Source organism: Heteronotia binoei, chromosome 15 (assembly GCF_032191835.1).
Source record: "Heteronotia binoei isolate CCM8104 ecotype False Entrance Well chromosome 15, APGP_CSIRO_Hbin_v1, whole genome shotgun sequence".
NCBI lineage: Eukaryota > Metazoa > Chordata > Lepidosauria > Squamata > Gekkonidae > Heteronotia > Heteronotia binoei.
In genome coordinates this window covers 7,386,934-7,411,120 of record NC_083237.1, presented here as the reverse complement: position 1 = coordinate 7,411,120, position 24,187 = coordinate 7,386,934, and the positions used below count along the sequence as shown (strand labels likewise).

Below are 24,187 nucleotides of genomic sequence, written 5' to 3'. Positions count from 1 at the left end.
AAGCAGCAGCTGGACGAACACTCATCAGGAGTGCTGTAGGCCAGGGGTGGGCAAACTTGCTTAATGTAAGAGCCACATAAAATAAATGTCAGATGTTTGAGAGTCACAAGGAAGGAAGGAAGGGAAGAAGAAGCAGTAGATGACTGCAGATTTATATCCCGCCCTTCTCTCTGAACTCAGAGACTCCGAGCAGCTTACAATCTCCTATATCTTCTCCCCCCACAGCAGACACCCTGTGAGGTGTGGGCAGATTTATACCTCGCCCTTCTCCCTGAATTAGAGACTCAGAGCGGCTCACAATCGCCTATATCTTCTTCCCCCACAACAGACACCCTGTGAGGTGGGTGGGGTTGAGAGGGCTCTCCCAGCAGCTGCACTTTCAAGGACAGAGACTCCGAGCGGCTTACAATCTCCTATATCTTCTCCCCCCACAGCAGACACCCTGTGAGGTGTGGGCAGATTTATACCTCGCCCTTCTCCCTGAATTAGAGACTCAGAGCGGCTCACAATCGCCTATATCTTCTTCCCCCACAACAGACACCCTGTGAGGTGGGTGGGGTTGAGAGGGCTCTCCCAGCAGCTGCACTTTCAAGGACAGAGACTCCGAGCGGCTTACAATCTCCTATATCTTCTTCCCCCACAACAGACACCCTGTGAGGTGGGTGGGGTTGAGAGGGCTCTCCCAGCAGCTGCCCTTTCAAGGACAGAGACTCTGAGCGGCTTACAATCTCCTATATCTTCTTCCCCCACAACAGACACCCTGTGAGGTGGGTGGGGCTGAGAGGGCTCTCCCAACAGCTGCCCTTTCAAGGACAGAGACTCCGAGCGGCTTACAGTCTCCTATATCTTCTCCCCCCACAACAGACACCCTGTGAGGTGGGCGGGGTTGAGAGGGCTCTCCCAGTAGCTGCCCTTTCAAGGACAACCTCTGCGATACCTATGGCTAACCCAAGGCCATTACAGCAGCTGTAAGTGAAGGAGTGGCAAATCAAACCTGGTTCTCCCAGACCTTAACCACTACACCAAACTGTAAGGAAGGAAGGAAGGAAGGAAGGAAGCAAGGAAGGATGGATGGATGGAAGGAAGGAAGGGGGAGGGAGGGAGGGAGACATGGAAAGAAAGCAACTTCTAAATGCATTCTCCAAGCCACGAGCTGGCTTGGCAAAGTGATTTAAAGAGACAAACCAGCCAATGGGGTGGTGGGGGCTTCAAGAGATATGTGTGAATGAGCCACAGTTTGGCCACCCCTGCTATAGGCAGATCTTGCATTGAGCAGGGGGTTCGACTAGATGGCCTGTATGGCGCCTTCCAACTCTGTGATTCTATGATTCTAATTGGGGATGCCAGATATTGAGGCTGGCATGCCAAGCAGATGCTCTCCCACAGAGCCGGGGCCTCTTCCACAGGTGACAAAATGGATAAATGAGAAGAGCATTACCTCCGTGGGCTACTTGGATGCCTGGGGCTGTAAATACGACTACATGGACGGGGAGATAATAAGGCGGCCCAGGTGGCCCCCAATAAGTGAACAGGTGCCGCAGAAGAGGCAACCCAGAGGTTGATTGATCCTCTTGAAACACTTCCCCTAATCACATACACCCCTGCACAGCATTTGCTCCGTTAATGAACGTCAGCCTACTCATCTATCATTCCCAACTCTGGAATCCTGGCATAGAACTCCCCAGATTTCAAATTATGATGAATAGGCTACACCAGCAGTCTCAAAGTACAAGGCAGAGGAACGACACCCTCTCGTCCAAAGGAGACAGCCCTTTCTAGGGCTGCCAGTGCTGGATTGATAGATCCAGAGGAGTCAGCCGTGTTAGTCGGTTGCTGCAAAATAGTAAGGAGTCCGGTAGCGCTAACACATTTTATTGTCGCATAATCTTTCGAGAAACACAGCTCTCTTTGTCAGGTGCGTGCATCCGACGAGGAGAGCTGTGTTTCTCGAAAGATTATGCAACGATAAAATTTGCAACAATAAAATTTTGGAGAGCCAGTTTGGTGTAGTGGTTAAGTGTGCGGACTCATATCTGGGAGAACCGGGTTTGATTCCCCTCTCCTCCGCTTGCACCTGCTAGCATAGCCTTGGGTCAGCCATAGCTCTGGCAGAGGTTGTCCTTGAAAGGGCAGCTGCTGTGAGAGCCCTCTCCAGCCCCACCCACCTCACAGAGCGTCTGTTGTGGGGGAGGAAGGGAAAGGAGATTGTGAGCCGCTCTGAGACTCTTCGGAGTGGAGGAAGGGATATAAATCCAACATCTTCATCTACCTCACAGGGTGTCTGTTGTGGGGGGGAGGAAGGTAAAGGAGATGGTGAGCCGCTCTGAGACTCTTCGGAGTGGAGGGCAGGATATAAATCCAATATCTTCATCTACCTCACAGGGTGTCTGTTGTGAGGGAGGAAGGAAAAGGAGATTTTGAGCCGCTCTGAGACTCTTCAGAGTGGAGGGCGGGATATAAATCCAATATCTTCATCTACCTCACAGGGTGTCTGTTGTGGGGGGAGGAAGGGAAAGGAGATTGTGAGCTGCTCTGAGACTCTTCGGAGTGGAGGGCGGAATATAAATCCAATATCTTCTTCTTCATCTTCTTTGTTAGCGCTACTGGATTCCTTACTATGCATCCGACGAAGAGAGCTGTGTTTCTCCAAAGATGACGCTACGATAAAATGTGTTAGTCTTTAAGTGCTACTGGACTCTTTATTATTTTGCAACGCTGGGTTGAGGAATTCCTGGCAATTGGGGCGGGGGGCGAGCCTTCCCAGGAAGGGTGGTGTTTGGTGAGACAAGGTGGGATATAATGGTATAGAGTCTGTCCTCCAAAAATCACTGTTTTCTCCAGGGGAACTGATCTCTGCTGTAATTCCGCAGGATCTCCAGGCCACACCTGGAGATTGGCAACCACGGCACCTTCCCAACCAGAACTGGGCACTTCCTCCCCCTGCCCAAGGCTGAGTTTGAGCAAAGGCTTACCAGATCTCAGCCCTAGAACTTGATCTTAAGATCAGGCCTGTGCAGCAAAAACGTGAGATCCAGTCCTAGGATGGATGGAGGCAGGGCTTTTCAAAAAAGAAAAATCCCAGCAGGAACTCGTTTGCCTATTAGGCCACACCCATTGACATCGTCATTGTTTCGCGCAGGGCTTTTTTTTGTAGAAAAAGCCCAGCAGGGCTCATTTGAATATTAGGCCACACACTCCTGACGCCAAGCCAGCCGGAATTATGTTCCTGTGCATTCCTGCTCCTAAAAAAGCCCTGGGTGGAGTGACTTATTCAAGGTATCCGCTGGCTGCATGGCATAGCTCTCTGGATTACATTTGCTATCCTAAGCTTAAATGGATTTCTACCAGTTCGCTGTTCCCAAGCTCAGCTGGCATCTCACACGGATATCCAAACCCATTCGAATCCGTCAGCCCCCCCCCCCCCCCCAGCAGACCACACGCACCTCTCGCCCCACAGCCTCTCCTTCCCTGCGCAATGTGGTGATGTTTGTAACGCTGCCCTCCATCCCACCTCTCTCCCCCCTCCCCATTGTGTACCCGTCTGGGGGTCGACGGAGAAGAACGGCAACCCCTCGAGTACCGTATAGACCAGCTTGGCGCTGTTCCCGTAGGCCGGGTCGTCCGCATCGTGGGCCGTCACTTGGATCACAGACGTACCTGCAGAAACGAAAGGAGGGAGAACAAAACAAAAGCAGATCACTCAATTAAGGGGCCAGTTTCTGGCGGGTCAAGGGGTGGACCTCAGAAACACAAGTCTTCGTTGGGCTTTGCAAGTTGCTTAAGTTTATGGTTAACTGACACTGCGAGCTGTTGTTAACAAACCAAATGTTACATTGTGTGACCTATGGTCTGCAGAAGTAGTATTTAGTAGCATTTAGTCAACTCCCTGTGGGATTAGTTTATCCTCATTAAGTGACCCGTAACCTTTCTAATGGTCAGTTAGCATCTTGTTTGTAAAAAACGCTTTGATCTTGCATGCAGATATGCACAACTTAATGATAGATCTTCTGCTCTTTGTCTTCAGCTATAAGAAAAAGAAAGGAGTAGCTATTATCCTTTTGTTTTTAGCCATGCCAAGGGGTGGGTTCTAGCAGGAGCTCCTTTGCATATTAGGCCACACCTTCCCGATGTAGCCAATCCTCCAAGAGCTTACAAAAAAGAGCCTTGTAAGCTCTTGAAAGATTGGTTATATCAAGGGTGTGTGGCCTAATATGTAAAGGAGCTCCTGTTAGAATGCCACCCCTGGCCATGTTGCAGTTGGAATGCAAGTTTAGAAGCCAGAATGTATTCTTTATTTCTTTCATCCAAACAACCCTTCCCTATTGTTTTTCAGAAAACCTTATGTGTTCCTTTATAAACTTAAGTGCCTTTATGGCACTTGTATCGTACACAACCTTTATTTAAAGGCCAAATCCCAGAAGTCTTGGACACAACTAACTGAGGCATAGGGTTGCCAGGTCCGATTCAGGAAATATCTGGGGACTTTGGGGGCGGAGCCAGGAGACTGTGGGTGGAGCTGGGAGCAAGGTTGCGACAAGCACGATTGAACTCCAAAGAGAGTTTTGGCCACCACAATGCCCCTTTTAAATGCCTTCACTTTTGGAAATAATGGAGGATGGGGCACCTTCTTCTGGAGCTCATAGAACTGGACCCCCTGGTCCAATCTTTTGGAAAATTTGGGGTGGGGGGTGGGATTGGAGGAGAGGCACCAATGCTGAAAATTCGGTGTCTCTACCTCAAAAAACAGCTCCCCCGCAAGAGCCCCAGATCGATTCTCCATTATACCCTATGGGGACAGAAGTGAAGTGGAGGGAGGGCTTCCAAACCAGGGGATCCCCTGCCCCCAACTGGGGATCGAGTAACCCACAAAGAGCAACGTGGGTAATGGAGCAGGAAATCAAGGTTAAACACCTCCACGGAAACCAGCCTCTTCGGTAACACACAGACAATGTGTTTTAACCAAATTCCAAAAAAGTATTCCAAATTATATTAAAGAATTATTCATACATGTAGCAACAGATAAATATAAAGAACATATGCCCTCACCCAAAGCCACTCAAAGACAAACCAAAAACTTTCAATGGCTGGGTGCAGGTAGAAATTCAGATGGTGCAGTCTTATTCGAAGAACAATGCTTCCAGAACAAAATAGGAGTCGACTGCACCTTTAAGACCAACTTAGATTTATTCAGAACATAAGCTTTCGTGTGCTCTCTAAGCACACTTCATCAGACGAGGAATCCAGCACAGTGAGCAGAGCCATACACAGCTGGTAGGCAGTAGCCCAGAATGCAACATGGTACAGATTTAAGAACCAATGAAAGTGAAGTAAAATTATCTGGTAAAACGGTACAAATATAAGATTCAATGACAGAATAGTAAAATTAACAAATTGAGCAAACCTTTGATCTGAGTAGCAAGAGCATGTGAAAGCAACGAAACAGTAGTATGTCAAATTGTGAGTGTCTTGTCAATTGTCAATTGTCTGTCAACTCTGAATGTGATTCAAATATCTAGGTGCTGCTATTTCAAACAGGTGTAGCAACTTAAAAGCAGATAACTATGACAAACTACTTAAAGAAATTAAAAAAGATTTGGAAAAATGGCATGATTTGAACCTATCTTTAATAATAATAATAATAAATTTATTTTTATATCCCGCCCTCCCCCGCCAAAGGCAGGCTCAGGGCGGCTAACAAGACATGGTATGCACCATGATTACAGTAAAATACAATCATTTCTATAAAACAATTAAAATAGATAAAATTACATTCATAAATTAAGTTAAAATTAAATAGACAGTTCAACCATTATAAGTTAATGGGAAGAATAGCTCTAATAAAGATGAATATTCTACCAAGGTTATTATTTCTGTTTCAAACTATCCCAATATTTTTAAATACTGGATTTTTTCAAGAACTGAGCAAGATGGTTGCCAAATATGTGTGGCAAGGCAAAAAAAAAATCTAGAATTAAACTAAAGACTTTGCAGGACTCTAAATTAAGAGCAGATTGGTAATTGTATTATAAAGCATTTGTACTTCTTTGGGTAAGAGACTGGATACTGCTGAATGACAAGAGACAATTGCTGTTAGAAGGACATGATTTGACTATGGGGTGGCATGCATATTTGTGGTATCAAAGACTTGAAGGCCACTCCTATTTTAAGAATCATTGGTTTCGAAAATCCTTGTACCATACGTGGTCATGGTTAAAGACTAGAATCTATCAAAAAATTCCAAGATGGGTTTCACCAGTAGAAGCGTTTACCCATCCAAATCTCCTAAAATTAAATCAGAGCTATCGGTATGATGAACTGTTGGGAAAAGATAATCAATTGAAAACCAAAGAAGAGCTGGAAAATATGGATGTTAAAATGAATTGGTGGCTGAGATTGCAAGTTGAATCCAGATACGCCAAAGACAAGGCGACAGGTTTTAATACAGAACAATACTTATTTGACAAAATTCTTCTGGGCCCACAAGATTCTTGCAAAGGCATTTTGCAGAACCAGCAGGCCTGGAGAAAAACAGTGTTTCCCTTTAATACAGGTATTAATACATGTATTTAATAGAGGTATTAAAGGGAAACACTGTTTTTCTCCAGGCCTGCTTGAATCTGCAAAATGCCTTTGCAAGAATCGCATTCAGAGTTTTCGGGCTTCCATGTCAGTGGTTTGAAGTGAAGGATTGTGGGCTGTCTCAGACTACGGAGGAAGACCTCAAAGGAGTCAGAGAGCTCGTCGAAGCGAATGCAAAACGTGGGATTGAAGTACTACCGTGTAGCGTATCACTTTCTGTGCTTTTGCTGTACGGAAGAAGAGCTTCCTGGAGCGTTGATGTGAAACTATCCTACTGGAATATAAACTTCTGGAAGCATTGTTCTTCGAATAAGACTGCACCATCTGAATTTCTACCTGCACCCAGCCATTGAAAGTTTTTGGTTTGTCTTTGAGTGACTTTGGGTGAAGGTATATGTTCTTTATATTTGTCTGCTGTCAAATGTATGAATAATTCTTTAATATAATTTTGAACACTTTTTTGGAATTTGGTTAAAACACATTATCCGTGTATTACCAAAGAGGCTGGTTTCGCGGGGGTGTTTAACCTTGATTTCCTGCCCCGACTGGGGACTGGTAACCCTACCAGCGAGACATAACTTGGCAAAGCTGAGCTACTATTTTCAGTGGCCCTATCAGGAAGCATGCAGTGGGATGACTGTAAGGCGGAATCCGTGTATGCCGAAAGTTCGTCCTGTTGTTTTTCAAGGGATGCGTGCAGGCCGAAAGTTCGTCCTGTTGTTTCCCGTGGGATGTGGGAATCTGACGAGGCCCTGATTTATCTATTGTAGTTTTTGCAGTTTGTACCTCCACCACCACCGTGGCTCGGAAGAGTCAGCGAGGCAGCAAACGTCTCAGATCTCCATAAAAACCCAATCAATAAAATGCATTAAAAATGGAAGAGCAGTCGTAAAACACCAAACCAAACAACAACAGGGACCCTAAAGAGAACACGAGATGGGAATATCCCCCAGACTCTGCTGAATAATGCTTGCAGTGGGAACGCCATCTACAGGTAAGTTAAAAGTCAGTTCCAAACTGCATGCTGTGAGAATAAAATAAATAATTCAACACACCTGTGCCTCCCAAAGAACCCAACCCTGTAGCAGGCTTCTTGCTGTGTCTCTGTATGAGTCACTGCATTGAGCTTGCCCCCCAACCATCAGCCTCTGTCGGAGATGGATCATTCTGCTGTAAGTCAGTGTGGCATGTGATTGAGAGATGCAGCCAAATGATGCTGCCAGGAGACGGGACTCTGTGTTAGGTCTCTGCCCGAGTCACTGTTCCAGCCTCTTGCTGATCTGGAATTGTCCCCAGATCATAGAATGGGGAGAAGGAATTCCTCTAAGGCTGAGTAATTCTTCCCTTTCCAGACTAATTTTGCCTGCAAGATAGAGCCAGGTGCCTGCAAATCTGCAAGAGTGAAACACGCCAGCAATTTTAATTCAAAACAAAAAAAAAATGTGTTATCTGCTCTTCACAGATATGAGCTAGAGAGCTTTAAAGAGTCTGGACACAACCCCCGTGGCACTCCAAACTAGCCAGTTTGTGAACATGAATGCACAAGAGACATGGGCCGCTCTTAGAAGATCTGATCCTGATTTGTTCCTATTTGTTCGCCCAGTGGCCTGCAGGAATCTGGAACGGTGTGTGCAAGAAACAAGAACTAGCCACACTAGTGGCTCTTGCTGAAACTTTTATGGCTGCCGACACTCAAGGCATAAGGCCAGCTGTAGGCGGTTTGCAGCCCGAGGCAGAAAAATCAAACCAGTCCTGCTCACACGCGAATGAACATGGAGGCGCACAGTCGACAGAGAGAGCCCCCCAGACCTGTGTTCTCTCTTCCTGGAAGAGAGGAGGGGGAAGGATTGCAGCTCCCATCCTGACGGGGGCCTGACAGAATGAGCCCTTCTCCCTCCAGGTTCTGTATGTTTCCCACAGGGGGAGGCGAGGAGGAGACGAATCTAAACTCGTATCCTGCTGGGACTCAGCAGGAGGGCTTTTTTTCCGCCTCCATTTCCTGACTTCTCCCGCAGGGAGTCGGGACAAGAGGAGGGCGGGGAGCGAGCTGCATGCTTGCTACAGGCCCGACCGAATTGAGCTTTTCCCTGTCGTCTCTGTTTTGAGGGGCAGCGGAGGCGGCCCTGAAATGTTTGCACTCCAGCTCAGAGTGTCCTTGGTGTCTGTATCGTTCATCATTTTTCTGCGCCTGCTAATCACTACAGGCGTCCCTCAAGACGTTCTGCCCAGGATGGGCACCAAACGCCATTCTGTGGGTCAATAGGAGGGGCCCTCCCTGACGGGGCACGCCACACTCACCCACGTTGCTCATCTCGGGCACAGTGGCGTGATATGGACCCTGCAAGAAGACTGGCGGGTTATCGTTGATGTCTTGAACCTTGATGATGAATTCGGACGGCGGCTCCAGAGGCCGGTTGGACGCCTGATCCACGGCTTGAGCCAGCAAAGTATACTGGGCTTTCTCCTCCCGGTCGAGTGTTTTGGTGACATGGATGTTGCCTGTCTTCTCGTCGATCACAAAGACCGTGCCCGCCCCCTCTCCGGTCAGCACATACTTGATGCGGCCCTCGCCCCGGTCCACGTCCGTGTGAAGCTATCCGAGAAACAGAGCAGAGATACAGCAAGCGGGCAAAATGATCGGCTTTCTAATAAGCTAAGGGGCAGCAATCGAGTGACGAACAATCTGACAGCAATTGGTTCAAGTGGAGGGGACTCTGGTTTGCCATTGGGTGAGATGCACTGACCTCACAGAGGGGCGGGGCAGGCTGAGTGGCCAGGCATTACACGAAAGCATGTATGAGCACAAGGTCTCTATACAGGGCACACAAGTCCTTCGGGGTCTCACATGTCTGCACGTAGGGCTTTTTTGAGCAGGAATCCACAGGAACGCAGTTCCGGCTGGCTTGGTGTCAGGAGGTGTGGCTTAATATGCAAATGAGTTCCTGCTGGGCTTTTTCTTTAAAAAAGGAGGCCTGGTGTGAAACAATGGTGGCATCAGGGGGTGTGGCTTAATATGCAAATGAGTCCCTGCTGGGCTTTTTCTACCAAAGAAGCTCTGGGGAGGGATGGTGGCTCAGTAGTAGAGCATCTGCTTGGTAAGCAGAAAGTCCCAGGTTCAATCCCCGGCATCTCCAAAAAAAGGGGTCCAGGCAAATAGGTGTGAAAAACCTCAGCTTGAGACCCTGGAGAGCCGCTGCCAGTCTGAGTAGACAATACTGACTTTGATGGACCCAGGGTCTGATTCCGTATAAGGCAGCTTCAGATGTTCATATGTCTGCATGCAAATGAGAATTTGTCCCCACTGCTTCTCTATTTCCCCACCTCCACTCACTCGGCTTATTTGAAGATGATCGTAGATTTATACCCCGCCCTTCTCTCTGAATCAGAGTCTCAGACTGGCTCACAATCTCCTTTATCTTCTTCCCCCACAACAGACACCCTGTGAGGTGGGTGGGGCTGACAGAGCTCTCCCAGAAGCTGCCCTTTCAAGGACAGCTCTGTGGGAGCTCTGGCTGACCCAAGGCCATTCCAGCAGCTGCAAATGGAGGAGTGGGGAATCAAACCTGGTTCTCTCAGATAAGAGTCCTCACACTTAACCACTACACCATACTGGTTGTCTCTGAGGTTCACTGAAAACCCAGTGTGGCGTGGTGGTTAGAAAGACTAGGATCTGGGCAGCCAGCTTTGAATCCCCACTGTGCCACTGAGACTTGTTGGGCGAGATTGGATAAGAACATAAGAAAAGCCCTGTTGGAGCAGGCCAATGGTCCATCCAGTCCAACACTCTTTGTCACAGTGGCCAAAAAACCCAGGTGCCATCAGGAGGTCCATCAGTGGGGCCAGGACACTAGAAGTCCTCCCAATGTGCCCTCCCAAGCACCAAGAATACGGAGCATCCCTTTCCCAAACCGAGAGTTCCAACCATACGCTGTGGCTAATAGCTACTGATTATCGTTATTGTTCTCATGATCTACCCTACCTCGCAGGGTTGTCGTGAGTGTAAAATGGAAGACAGGAGGGGCCCTACTGGGAGGAAAGCAGGGTATAAATGAAGGAAATACACAATTAAAACAGCAGCTTGCCTAATTTGGAGATTTTCAAGCAGAGGCTAGGTGGGCATCTGAGAGCAATCTTGATTCTGTGCAGTTAGGCAGATCATGAGAGAGAAGGGCAAGAAAGGTTGCATCAGTGCTTCATTCCCTTTCTGACATGCCCAGAGAACCTGGAGAGGTTTTGTGTCCCCCCCCCCCACACCCCAATCTACTAGCCATGGAGCAGGTGGTCATGAGTGTGTGTGTGTGTGGCGGGGAGGTATTTGTGTAGTTCCTGCCCTGTGCAGGGGATTGGACTAGATGACCCTGGAGGTTCCCTTTCAACTCTACACTTCTATGATTCTAATTGAATCCTTGGCCGTTTGAACCACAGTCTTCTTGACCGAAAGCCCAGTTACACAACAATAGCGTATGGTTTCTGCACCCCAGTCTACAGCGTGTGGCTTTCAGCTTGTTTCAAACCTGTTAGAGGTTTTACGCTCATTTTCTCGGTCAGCTCCAAGAACACTGGAGGAAACCTGAGCATTTCCAGATGAAAATCTGCCCACTATGGGGAAGGCTATAGAGCAGGCCACCCCCCCCCCACCCCCCCCAAAAACTTTTTGGAACCTGTGGGGATTCTAGCATGAGAGTTGGAGAGTAGCGGGGGAGTGAGGGGGTAAGGCAGCCATATCCAGGTTTGGGGAGTGGACCTCAGTGGGGTACAATGCCCTGGAGTCCATCATTCAAACCAGCCGTTTTCTCTAAGCGAAATGATCTCTGTAGTCTGGAAATGAGCTGTAATTCCAGGGGGTCTCCACTTGGAGGCTGACCTCTCAAGGTGGCAGCGGGCACAAAATGGCTGTCGTGGGAGGTAGAAAAGATGATGATATTGGATTTATATCACCTGCTAGCATGGCCTTGGGTCAGCCATAGCTCTGGCAGAGGTTGTCCTTGAAAGGACAGCTGCTGTGAGAGCCCTCTCCAGCCCCACCCACCTCACAGCATGTCTGTTGTGGGGGAGGAAGGAAAAGGAGATTGTGAGCCGCTCTGAGACTCTTTGGAGTGGAGGGTGGGATATAAATCTGTTGTGGGGGGGGGGAGGGGAGGTAAAGGAGATTGTGAGCCACTCTGAGACTCTCCGGAGTGGAGGGCGGGATATAAATCCAATATCTTCATTTACCTCACAGGGTGTCTGTTGTGGGGGAGGAAGGGAAAGGAGATTGTGAGCCGCTCTGAGACTCTTTGGAGTGGAGGGCAGGATATAAATCCAGTATCTTCATCTACCTCACAGGGTGTCTGTTGTGGGGGAGGAAGGGAAAGGAGATTGTGAGCCGCTCTGAGACTCTCCGGAGTGGAAGGCGGGATATAAATCCAATATCTTCATTTACCTCACAGGGTGTCTGTTGTGGGGGAGGAAGGGAAAGGAGATTGTGAGCCGCTCTGAGACTCTTTGGAGTGGAGGGCAGAATATAAATCTAATATCTTTATCTACCTCACAGGGTGTCTGTTGTGGGGGGGGGGGGAAGGTAATGGAGATGGTGAGCCGCTCTGAGACTCTCCGAAGTGGAGGGCGGGATATAAATCCAATATCTTCATTTACCTAACAGGGTGTCTGTTGTGGGGGAGGAAGGGAAAGGAGATTGTGAGCCGCTCTGAGACTCTTCGGAGTGGAGGGCGGGATATAAATCCAATATCTTCATTTACCTCACAGGGTGTCTGATGTGGGGGAGGAAGGGAAAGGAGATTATGAGGCGCTCTGAGACTCTTCGGAGTGGAGGGCGGGATATAAATCCAATATCTTCTTCTTCTTCACGAAAGCTTACATTCTAAATAAAAATTGGTTGGTCTTAAAGGTGCCGCTTGTCTCCTGCTTTATTCCGTTAGCACTGTCAATCCAATCTCCAATGGCCTCTCAGAATCTGTGCTGGGCAAAATCCCCCCTCCTGGCTCTAGTCAGTTTCTGAAAACACTTGGTGTGCCCCAGCCAAGGTCTCAACAGGTGCTGTACCATAGAATCACAGAGTTGGAAGGGACCTTCAAGGTCGTCTAGTCCAACCCCCTACACAATGCAGGAAAATCACAAATACTTCCCCAGTGATCCCCGCTTCATGCCCAGAAGATGGCAAAAACCTCCAGGATCCTTGGCCAAACTGGCCTGGAGAGAAATTGCTGACTGACCCCAAAATGGCAATCGGCATTTCCCTGGGCGTGTAAGAAAGGGCCATAAGAACTAAGCCCTCGATGCAACCCTTCCTGCCCTCCTTCTCATGATCTGCCTACCTTCACAGAATCAGCACTGCTGTCAGGTGGCCATCTAGCCTCTGTTTAAAAACATCCAAGGAAGAAGAGCCCAACGCCTTCCGAGGAAGCCTGTGCCACTGAGGAACCGCTTTAACCGGAGGTTGTTTTGTAGAAAAATAGGTGGTGGAGCTCATTAGCATTCATTAGCATATGCTGTCCCCCCCCCGTTCTGCCAAGAGCAACCCAATGCAAGAAAGGAGAGCCCCAGGCGAGCGAGGCCTGCTTGGGATGGCTAGAGATCCAGCTAGCCCAAGCAGGCCTCGCTTACCTGGGGCTCTCCTTGGCCGCCCCCCCCCTCCCACAGTCAAAAGGCCAGCAAGCCACCCGCCACCCAAAATCACACAAGAAGTGGAGAAAGGGTGACATGGGCTTCTCCAGGGGTAAATGAGGGCAAAGCCCCTGGTGGCTGGCTGGCTGCCTGCTCTCCTAATCCAGGGATTGTTATGCAGCTGCACCTATTATTCAATGGACAAGGTATGTGGGGAGGAGGAGGGGGAACCCTCTGAAAGGTTCAGGAGCTGTGCTGCTGTGAGCTGCTGCTGAATTCAAGGCCTGGCTTTAACTGTCAGGAAGTTCTTCCTAATGTTTGGTTGAAATCTTGTAGGGTCTTGGGAACAAGGGACACATGAATGAACAGTGAAGAAGAGCGAGGGGAAAGGGGAGGAAGCTAAGGATCCCAGCGAGGCCAAATTTCCCCTGCAAAGCTGGGAATGCATCTCGGGGGAGTCTGTCCCTGCCCTCCCAACTGAAACCTGAGGCTGAGGCTCACCCTCCCAATGAGGACAGGTTCCGGTCCGGCATACTCCTCGATGACGAAGAATTGGTTCCAGACCCAGCTCCGGCGGGACCTCAGCAGGGGCCGTTCCCAGCGCTGAGACGCATTCCCTCGGAGGGACCCGGCTTTCGTTCCCTGACTGGGGGGCGCGAGCCGACCCGCGCAGCCGCAGCCTCCCAACCAGGCCAGCAAGAGCTGCAGAAAGTTGGCCATGGCTCAGCTCCGCAGTTCACTCCTCCTGCAGCGGAGGGCGCCACTCGTCAGTACGGCCCATAAGGATCGGCTACCCCATCTGGGCGGACCTGTTGGGGGGTGGAGGAGAAGAAGAGGGGGTTAGACAAGAGCTGGCCAAGCTTAGCGTATCCAGCCGCACATCGCCTGCCCTATTCACAGTCACCGATCCACATGGAAGGCCTATCTATAGGGCTTTTTTAATAGCAGGAATCCTTCGCAAAATTTCATATTAAGAGACACCCCCTGATGTAGTCAATCCTCCAAGAGCTTACAGGGGTCTTGGTTCAGGGCCTGCTGTAAGCTCCAGGAAGATTGGCTACATCAGGGGGCGGCTTAATATGCGAAGGAGTTCCTGTTGCAAACCCCCCCCCCCCTGCCTTTATAGATCCTTCCTCCTCCTTGGTCTGCCTTTTTCTGATCTGCCAGGACTAAAGCTGGGAAGGAAAAGGCAGCGCTGGGCAAAAGCAAACCTGCACAATTCCGCCCTCACGCTCAGCCACGGCGATGCCAGAAGCAGTGAGCGACTCCAGATGCTACCTTCGGGCTTGTGTGCTGCTGCCAGTATCGCCAGGCCCCCATGTGAGCCGAGCGCGGCGTCCAGCATCTTCTGCATCACTGCATGGTGTGTGTGTGTGTGCTAGAAATCACCTCTTGCGCTCAGACCTTGGCGCACAGAAAAGGCCTGCCTGCCTGCCTCTGATAAAACATGCACATTTGCTAAAAGGTGGATTTCCTTGGAGCAGTTAGCGTGCGAGTAGTTGGTACTGCGCCGGGGTCGTGGCCACAGCAGCGGCGCGTATTTCTGCCCCGTCTCTCCCAAGACATCTCATCTGAGCACATTGCTTCGGGGCCGTCTCCGATCAGGGTGCCATCCACCCATGAATGGCTGCTATCAAGGCTGGTTCAGTTCAGGACCTGACCCTCTTTTTTCCCAACCTGTAACTGGAGATCTCACCTGCAAACCCAGATAAGAGCCTTGCTGGATGAGACCAGTGAGGGTCGCTCTAGTCCAGCAACCTGTCTCACATAGTGGACAACCAGTTCCTCTGGAGGGCCAACAACAGGGCAGAAGCACAGGCCTTCATAAGAAGAGCCCTGCTGGATCAGACCAGTGAGGGTTTATCTAGTCCAGCATCCTGTCTCACACAGTGGCCAACTAGTTCCTCTGGGGGGCCAACAACAGGGCAGAGAGGCCGAGGCCTTCCCCTTAGAACATCAGAAGAGCCCTGCTGGATCAGACCACTGAGGGTCGATCTAGTCCAGCCTCCTGTTTCACATGGTGGCTAACCAATTCCTCTGGGGAGCCAGCAGCAGGGCAGAGAGGCCTTCCCCTTAGAAGAACATCAGAAGAGTCCTGCTGGATCAGACCAGTGAGGGTCCATCTAATCCAGCATACTGTCTCACAGTGGCCAACCAGTTCCTCTGGGAGGCCAACAACAGGGCAGAGAGGCCAAGGCCTTCCCCTTAGAAGAACATCAGAAGAGTCCTGCTGGATCAGACCAGGGAGGGTTCATCTAGTCCAGCCTCCTGTCTCACACAGTGGCCAACCAGTTCCTCTGGAGGGCCAGCAACAGGGCAGAGAGGCCGAGGCCTTCCCCTGAGAAGAACCTCAGAAGAGCTCTGCTGGATCAGACCACTGAGGGTCCATCTAGTCCAGCCTCCTGTCTCACACAGAGGCCAACCAGTTCCTCTGGGAGGCTAACAACAGGGCAGAGAGGCCGAGGCCTTCCCCTTAGAAGAACATGAGAAGAGTCCTGCTGGATCAGACCAGTGAGGCTCCATCTAGTCCAGCATCCTGTCTCACACAGTGGCCAACCAATTCCTCTAGGGCACAAAAACCGAATCTTTCCCGATAGTCACCTTCTGTACCTGGGATTCAGAGGCTGACTACATCTGAGTGTGGAGGCTCTTTCTGATTCCAGACCCGCCAACCTCCCTGCATAACCTGTGGTAGCCTCACCTTTCCCACAGCCACCTTCCGATCCTCACCCCGTCTCAGCGGCGGTAGCCTTGCCTCCCTCCCCTCGCCACACATTCCCTTTCTGAGCCATCCTTCCATCTCCTCAGACACACCCCCAGCCGTCATCCATCCGTCCGCAGAGATCTTCAATATGCCCATCTCCGCGTTCGCCTGCCTATCACCAACCTGTCCGTAGACAGCACTTAACTATTCATCGAAGCCATCTGCCCATCCATCCGTCCATCCGTGCAGATTATTTATCTATCCATCCGCCTGTCCCTCCCTGCCTCCCTCTCCTCTCCTCTTCCCTTCCCCGCCTCCCTCTCCCTCTCTTGTTCTCACTTTCTCGTTCTACATTCCCCTCAGGTCCTGCTCCCCCGGCCGCCCTGGAGACAAGAGAGAGAGAAAGAAATGATGGATGGAGGCAAGAACGGACAGACAGAGAGAGATAAACGCAGTCGCAGGGAAGGGCGGTACAAGGCAGAGAAACAGCCTCACCGCATGTACACGCTTTTTAGAAACAAAAATCACCCACCCGCCCCCAGTTGGGCCCAGTGGTGCAGACGGACAGAGGACGACAGGGACGGCGGCGGGCACCGGAGACTTGTGATGGAGTCTTGAACAAAATATTTCAGACACATTAATCTCTTCGCTTGCGGTATTGACATAACCTCGTGGGGCAACGGGGGATGCCGCCTTTGTCAAGGATAAAGAGGGCCTAAAGGCCATTATCCTTTAATCTGGTGTTCTTGAGCACATAGCCGTGATCTGGTTGCCAACTCAGGGTGGAGAAATTTCTGGAGATTTGTGGGCACAGCCTAAGGAGGGAGCTCAGGGGAGGTACAATGCCCGAGAGCCTACCCTCCAAAGCAGCCATGTTCTCCAAGGGCGCTGACGTCAGTAGCCTGGAAGCGAGTTTCAGAGCGTGGCCATGTTGGTCTGTAGAGTAGAAAAGCTGCATTCGAGTCCAGAAACACCTTAGAGACTAGGGCTACCAATCCCCAGGTGGGGCAGGACAACCAGTAAACCAGCCTCCATTAACCACGTCGCTCTTCATTGGTTGCACAATCCCCAGGTGGGGCCAGTTTAGAGGCCCCTCCCCCACTTCATGGTCGCCAGAAAGCAGACGTGGGGGAGGGAAATGTCTGCTGGGCATTCCATTATTCCCAATGGATACTGATTCCCATAGGGCAGTGCTTCCCATTTGCAGGGTTGCAACCCGGTACTGGGCCATGGAAGCCTCAATACTGGGTCATAAAAATAGCCAAAGCTAGCCCCACCCCCAGCAAAACATGAGCTCTGCTCTGCTTCCTTCTTTTCCCGCCTCTCTGTTGTGCAGAGAAAAGCTAGGCTTGAAGACTGACACAGGCTGCAAAGCCTGAGCTTGGTTTTCCTTGGAGACCTCTATAGAAGAAAGAGACAGACTTTCCTGTCTCCTGGCTCCACCCCAAAGTCTTCTGGCTCCAACCCCAAATTTTAGTAGGCCATGAAGGAGAAGTATAAAAATAACCGGGTCATGGGCGGGGGGGGAAGTTTCGGAAACCCTGCCATAGGATATAATGGAGAATTTATCTGCGGGTATCTGGGGCTCCGGGGGGCTGTTCTTTGAGATAGAGGCGCAAAATTTTCCATATAGTATCCAATGCCTCTCATCAAAAGATCAGCCAAGTTTCCAAAAGATTGGACTGGGGGGGGTCCAATTCTATCAGCCCCAAAAGAAGGTGCCCCTATCCTTCATTCTTTCCAATGGAGGGAAGGCATTTAAAAAGGTGTGCAGTCCCTTTTAAATGTGATGGCCAGAACTCCCTTTGGAGTTCAGTTATGCGTGTCACAACCTTGCTTCTGGCCCCACCCCCAAAGTCTCCAGATATCTTTTGAACTGGACTTGGCAACCCTATCCAAGGGCAGTGATGGCAACGAGTTTTCAGAGCGTGCCAATTTGGTCTGCTGAGCAGCAAAGCTACATGCAAGTCCAGAAACACCCTTGAGACCAACAAGGTTGATTTGGGGGGCATCAGTGTTCCAGAGTCAAAAGCTCTCTTTGGTCAGATAGAATGCAGATCCCCAAGTCCTTTCATCCTGATCGGAAGGCAGGAGGGGGTGTTGCAGAGAAAGGAGTCGGGTTGCAGAGGGACAATGCAGAATATCGGCAGCTGGATTAGAGATGAAAGGAGCTGTAATTCCGGGCTTCCTCCAGGCCCCAACCCAGAGGTTAACAGCCCTAATGCAGTAGAGAAGAGCAAGAGTCCAAGCGACGACTCCCAGATTTTGTTCAGTATTTACGGTGTTGCTGCATTCCTGCTGTTTTCTGCTGCTAAAGGCAATGGCAGGGCCGGCCCGTCCACTAGGCAAATTAGGCATTTGCCTAGCGCACTGGCCCTGGGGGGCGCCAAATTGGGCACCCCCCACATGACTTTCAGAGGCCTTCCAAACTTTCGTGCTGCCTTCCCCGCCTCCATCTCTCCTCCCTTGTTGTGCGGGCAGCAGGGCACAGTGCCGTACGGCGGCACCATGGAGGGGGGCAGCAGGGGGCAGGCCTGCCTAGGGCACCCTAGGGCTGGCCCTGGGCAAAGGTAGTCCCCTATGCAAACACCAGTTGTTTCCGACTGTGGGGTGATGTGGCATCACGACGTTTTCACGGCAGACTTTTTACGGGGTGGTTTGCCATTGCCTTCCCCAGTCATCTGCGCTTTCCCCCCAGCAAGATGGGTACTTGTTTTACCGACCACAGAAGGATAGAAGACTGAGACAACCTGGAGCCAGCTACCTGCACCCAGCTTCCGCCAGGATCGAACTCAGGTCATGGGCAGAACTTCGACTGCAGTACTGCCGCTTTACCACTCTGCATCACAGGGCTGGTACAGGCAGCTAACACGGCTACCTCGTCCTGACCCAGTCCTAATGGCTGCCCCACAGGGAAACACCTCCTCTGTTCCTCTCACCCTCCCCATATCCCTTACCTTCCCTAGCTGGGGTTGCCAGCTCTGGGGTAGGAAAGTCCCGCAGATTTGGGGGATGAAGGGCACCATTTAGAGAGGGGAGGGCCTCAGCCATAGAGTCACACCCGTACACATGAGGCAGCAGCCTTATTGGCCCATCGGAGTCTGAATTGTCTACTCAAACTGGCAGCAGCTCTCCATGGTTTTAGGCTACAGTTGCCAGGTCCGACTCAAGAAATAATTGTGGACTTTGGGGCTGGAGCCAGGAGCAAGGTTGTGACAAGCATGACGAGTTCTGGCTGTCACATTTAAAGGGACCACATGCCTTTCAAATGCCTTTCTTCCGTTGGAAATAACAGAACAAAGTGGGGCACCTTCTTTTGGGGCTCGCAGAATTGGTCCCCCCGGTCCAATCTCTTTGAAACTTGGGAAACCTTTTTTGAGGAGGCACCAGATGCTATGCTGAAAATTTGGTGCCTCTACCTCAAAAAACAGCCCCCCAGATACCCATGGATCGATTCTCCATAATACCCTTATAAGAGCCAGTCTCCATAGAGCAGGGGTGGTCAAATTTAGAATCCTAGAGTTGGAAGGGACCTCCAGGGTCATCTAGCCGAAGCCCCTGCACAATGCAGGAAACTCACAAACACCTGCCCCCTAAATTCACAGGATCTTCCTCGCTGTCAGATGGCCATCTAGCCTCTGTTTAAAAACCTCCAACTTGCTTGACAAATGAGCCACACGGAATGAACATCAGATGTTTGAGAGCTGAAACAGAGAGAGGAAGGAAAACAGAGAGGGGGGAATGAGGGAGAGGAATGAGGGAGAGGTGGAAAGAAAGCAACTTTAATTTTAAATGCCTCCTCCAAGCTGCCGGCTGGCTTGGAGAAGTGATTTAAAGAGAGAAATGCCTTCTCCAAGCCGGCCCACAAGGCAGTGGGGGCTTCGAGAGTCACACAATGTGTGTGAAAGAGCCACATCTGGCTCCCAAGCTACAGTTTTGCCACCCCTGCCACAGAGTACAATAGAGTGCCCAGTCAACCTTTCCTCCCCACCCCCTTTCTGATAACCCTGAGGCGAACAAGGGCCTCCAAACCAGGGGATCTGCAACACCAGGGCAGAGGTCTTTCCCATCACCTCTTAAATGGATCCTTTTAGCTGGAGATGCAGGGGATCTGAACCCGGGACCTTCCACCTGCCAAGCCCACACTTTACCACTGAGCCGTAATCCATATTCCAAATGAGCCATTTTCTGGTGTAGCGGTTAAGTACACGGACTCTTATCTGGGAGAACGGGGTTTGATTCCCCACTCCTCCACTGGCAGCTGCTGGAATGGCCTTGGGTTAGTAATAATAATAACTTTTTATTTGTATCCCGCCCTCCCCGCACAAGCAGGTTCAAGGCGGCTCACAACATAGGAATGCAATACAATATAGTAAAATCATAAAACAATAAAATTGATATACAATTACAATAAAATTAACATTGAGGTGCTAAATAGATCTTAATTCAGTAGAGGAGAAGAAACATACACAGCGACATTATCTTAGTTCGGTATGGGCGAAGGCTCTTAGCCATAGTTCTTGCAGGAGTTGTCCTCGAAAGGGCAGCTGCTGTGAGAGCCCTCTCAGCCCCACCCACCTCACAGGGTGTCTGTTGTGGGGGGCGGGGAGGTAAAGGAGATTGCGACTTATATAAACATAAGAAGCCGCCTTATACTGAACGCTTGGTCCATCAAAGTCCGTATTGTCTACTCAGACTGGTAGCGGCTCTCCAGGGACTCAAGCTGAGGTTTTTCATGCCTATTTGCCTGGACACTTTTTAGATGGAGATGCCGGTGATTGAATCTGGGAGCTTCTGCTTACCAAGCAGATGCTCTACCACTGAGCCGCCGTCCCTTCCCAATACTCAGATTCAGAGTATAGGAAAGGAAAGGTCCCCTGTGCAAGCACCAGTCGTTGCCGTCTCTGGGGTGACATTGCTTTCACAACGTTTTCATGGCAGACTTTTTACGGGGTGGTTTGCCATTGCCTTCCCCAGTCATCTACACTTCTCCCCAGCAAGCTGGGTGCTCATTTGACTGACCTTGGAAGGATGGAAGGCTGAGTCAACCTCAAGCCGGCTACCTGAAAACCCAGCTTCCACCAGGGATCGAACTCAGTTTGTGAGCAGAGCTTAGGACTGCAGTATTGCAGCTTTAACACTCTGCACCACGGGGCTCTTCTCTCAGAGAGCATAGGAAAAGGAAAGGTCCCCTGTGCAAGCACCACTCGTTTCCGACTCTGGGGTGACGTTGCTTTCACAACGTTTTCACGGCAGACTTTTTTTTAACGAGGTGATTTGCCATTGCCTTCCCCAGTCTTTTTACACTTCCCCTCCAGCAAGCCGGATCCTCATTTGACCGACCTCGGAAGGATGGACGGCTGAGTCAACCTTGGGCCGGCTACCTGAATCCAGCTTCTGCCGGAATCGAACTCAGGTCCTGAGCAGAGTCCAGATCACAGTACTGCAGTGCTGCTGCTTTACCACTCTGTGCCATGGGGCCGCTTCAGAGAGTATAGGGCGGGATATAAATCCAATACCATCTTCTCCTCCTCCTCCAGGGGAACTGGAGCTGAGTGATAATTCTGGGGCATCTCCCGGGCTGAGTTGGAGGCTGGCAACCCTGCTGCGTGCGTCTCTGGGGCGGCCTCTGTTGCCAAACCTGCCTGCCTTCCTTCCCCTCCCGTCTTTCCACTGGCCTTCCATCGCACACTCCCTCTCCGGCCGGCTTATCAACCGTTCCCCGCGGAGGTCTTCGGGCGCAACCCAATTAACCCGCAAGCCAGCCAGGTTCCCCCCGCGGGCGGCCCGCCGCTGACCTTTTCCCAGCCGCCGCCGGCAGCTCCAACCCGCGCCTCGACGGCGCCCTCTGCTGGAAGAGGCCCCCAACAGCCCGTCCAGGCCCAGCCCGCCCCAACACACACACACACACACACGCAGGCAGGCGCGCGCGGCTTTCTCCCCGGGCCGTAATCGCTGTAATTCATTCCGAACGACAACTGATTCAGTCACTTGGCTTCTTCTTATTGATCGGAAATGAAGATAAACAGCGAGGAAATGAGCAAACGGGGGTGGGGAGAATGCGAAGAGCAAAAAGAGCCTCTCCTATATCCTCCCCCCACAACACCAGACCACCACTAATTTGAGACCCCTTGCGGGGGAGGGGGTGGAGAAGAGGGGGAGCTGATCTTACTGAGTCTGCAATCCTAGCCCCAGAAGCTGTTTGCAGAGCCTAGGGTTGCCAAGTCCACTTTAAGAAACATCTGGGGACTTTGGGGGTGGAGCCAGGAGACACTGGGGGGTGGAGCCAGGAGCAAGGGTGTACATAAGAACATAAGAGAAGCCATGTTGGATCAGGCCAATGGCCCATCCACTCCAACACTCTGTGTCACACAGTAGCCAATATATGTGTGTGTGTGTATATATATATATGACTTCAGGCATCGGTGTGATTTCAGGCATCGTTGAGGGGTTTGGATAAAAATATGGAGCAGAGGTCCATCGGTGGCTATTAGTCACAGCATATTACTGGAACTGTCTGGGGCAGTGATGCTCTGTATTCTTGGTGCTTGGTGGGGGAGCAAAGCGGAAGGGCTTCTAGCCCCACTTGTGAACCTCCTTTTTTGGGGGGGGGGCACTGTGTGGCACAGAGTGTTGGACTCCGAGGGGAGTTCTCGCCCTCACGTTTAAATGGACCGCACGCCTTTTCAATGCCTTCCTTCCGTTGGAAATCGTGAAGGGGAGGGGCGCCTTCTTTGGGGGCTCACAGAATTGGACCCGCTGGTCCAATCGTTTTGAAACTTGGAGGGTATTTTGGAGAGAGGCGCTGAATGCTATGCGGAAAATTTGGTGCTTCTACCTAAAAAAACAACAACAAAAACAGCCTCCCCAGAAACGTGCAGATCAATTCTCCATTATTATACTCTCTGGCAATCGATCTTCATAGGGAATAATGGAGTGCCCAGCAGCCATTTCCCTCCCCCCCTCCCGTTTTCTGATGACCCTGAAGCAGGGGGAGGGCCTCCAAACCGGGGATCCCTTGTCCCCACCTGGGGATTGGCAACCCTAGGCCTGAGATGTCTGGCTTGCATGCATTCATTCATTCAGGGATGCATAGCTTTTTGTGCTGCAAGCTGGCATAGAAGCGGGTTGGGGGAGATGAGAGAGGAGTCTGCGGTGGGGGGAGGGAATTGAACTTGTGCAAAGCACACCCCCCCTCACCAACGGGTAGCCACAAGTGCCCCAAAATAGCAGGGAAGCAGGGGTGCCAGGGCAGAAAAGGCCACTTCCTTAGATGTTACCAACCTCCAGGTGGTGCCTGGAGATCCCCTGGAATTACAAGCGCTCTTCAGACGGCAGAGACCGGCTTCCTTGGGGGTGGGGGAAGGCTGCTCTGGAGGGTGGACTTGATGCTCTTATGACCTGCTGAGGTCCCTTCCTTCCCCAGGGCTCTAGCCCCAAATATTCACGGATTTCTCAACCCAGAGATGGCAACCGCGTGGAATCTCTCCTCCCAGAATCTGAGTCCCTTTGAAGTTTAAAAAACAGTTCTGGAGCTAGGCCTTGCTGAAGGTTGACACTGATCCTGCCTTTCAGGGTTTCTCCTCCCCAGTTTTCCTCCACCCAGGCCTGTAGCCACAGGGGGGCCTGTGGGGGCTCTGCTGCCTGACTTCCAGGTGGGGGGCCCCTAACTTCCTATAGGATCTGCGCCTCTCTCCTTCCTTGTATAAATAGGGAGTTGCCCCAAAGGACCAGCACAACCACTTTTAACTTTAAAAGGGGTAAATTCTCTGAGATGAGGAGGCATGTGAAAAGGAAACTGAAAGGAAAGGTAAATGCAGTCAAAGCCCTTGGGGAAGCCTGGAGGCTATTTAAAACTGCAATTCTAGAAGCTCAGATAAAATATATACAAGTTAGGAAAGGCACAAACAGGTATAAGAAAAGGCCTGCGTGGTTAACAAACAAAGTTACGGAAGCTGTAAAAGGTAAGAAGGATTTCCTTTAAGCGATGGAAAGCTAGTCCAAGTGAGATTAATAAAACGGAACACAGGTTGTGGCAAATCAAATGCAAGACTGTGATCAGGCAGGCAAAAAGGGACCATGAGGAGCATATTGCAAAAAACATAAAGACCAACAATAAAAATTTCTTCAAATATATTAGAAGCAGGAAACTAGCCAGGGAGGCAGTGGGGCCCTTGGAGGACCAAGGGGTAAAAGGATTACTGAAGGAGGATAGAGAAATTGCTGAGAAGCTGGATGCATTTTTTGCCTCCGTCTTCACTGTGGAAGATGAGAAGTAACTCAAAGGTGAACTTGTGGATC

The 24,187-nt window shown here is 50.7% G+C and overlaps 1 protein-coding gene across 2 annotated transcripts in view; it reads right to left on the bottom strand.

Moving 5' to 3' along the window:
• The window catches only part of CDH24 (cadherin 24), a 52,145-nt gene that overhangs the window by 13,252 nt on the left and 14,706 nt on the right, over positions 1–24,187 (bottom strand). The window contains exons 2-4 of one of the 2 annotated variants that reach the window (XM_060255354.1): positions 13,684–13,991; positions 8,878–9,172; positions 3,538–3,657 (exon numbers count right to left, since the gene is read on the bottom strand). In XM_060255354.1, coding sequence (XP_060111337.1) covers positions 3,538–3,657; positions 8,878–9,172; positions 13,684–13,902 — 634 coding nt within the window. In that variant the 5' untranslated portion in view covers positions 13,903–13,991. Of the gene's footprint in view, positions 1–3,537; positions 3,658–8,877; positions 9,173–13,683; positions 13,992–24,187 lie in introns of those variants that run through there. The other variant, XM_060255355.1, reaches the window with a different exon arrangement.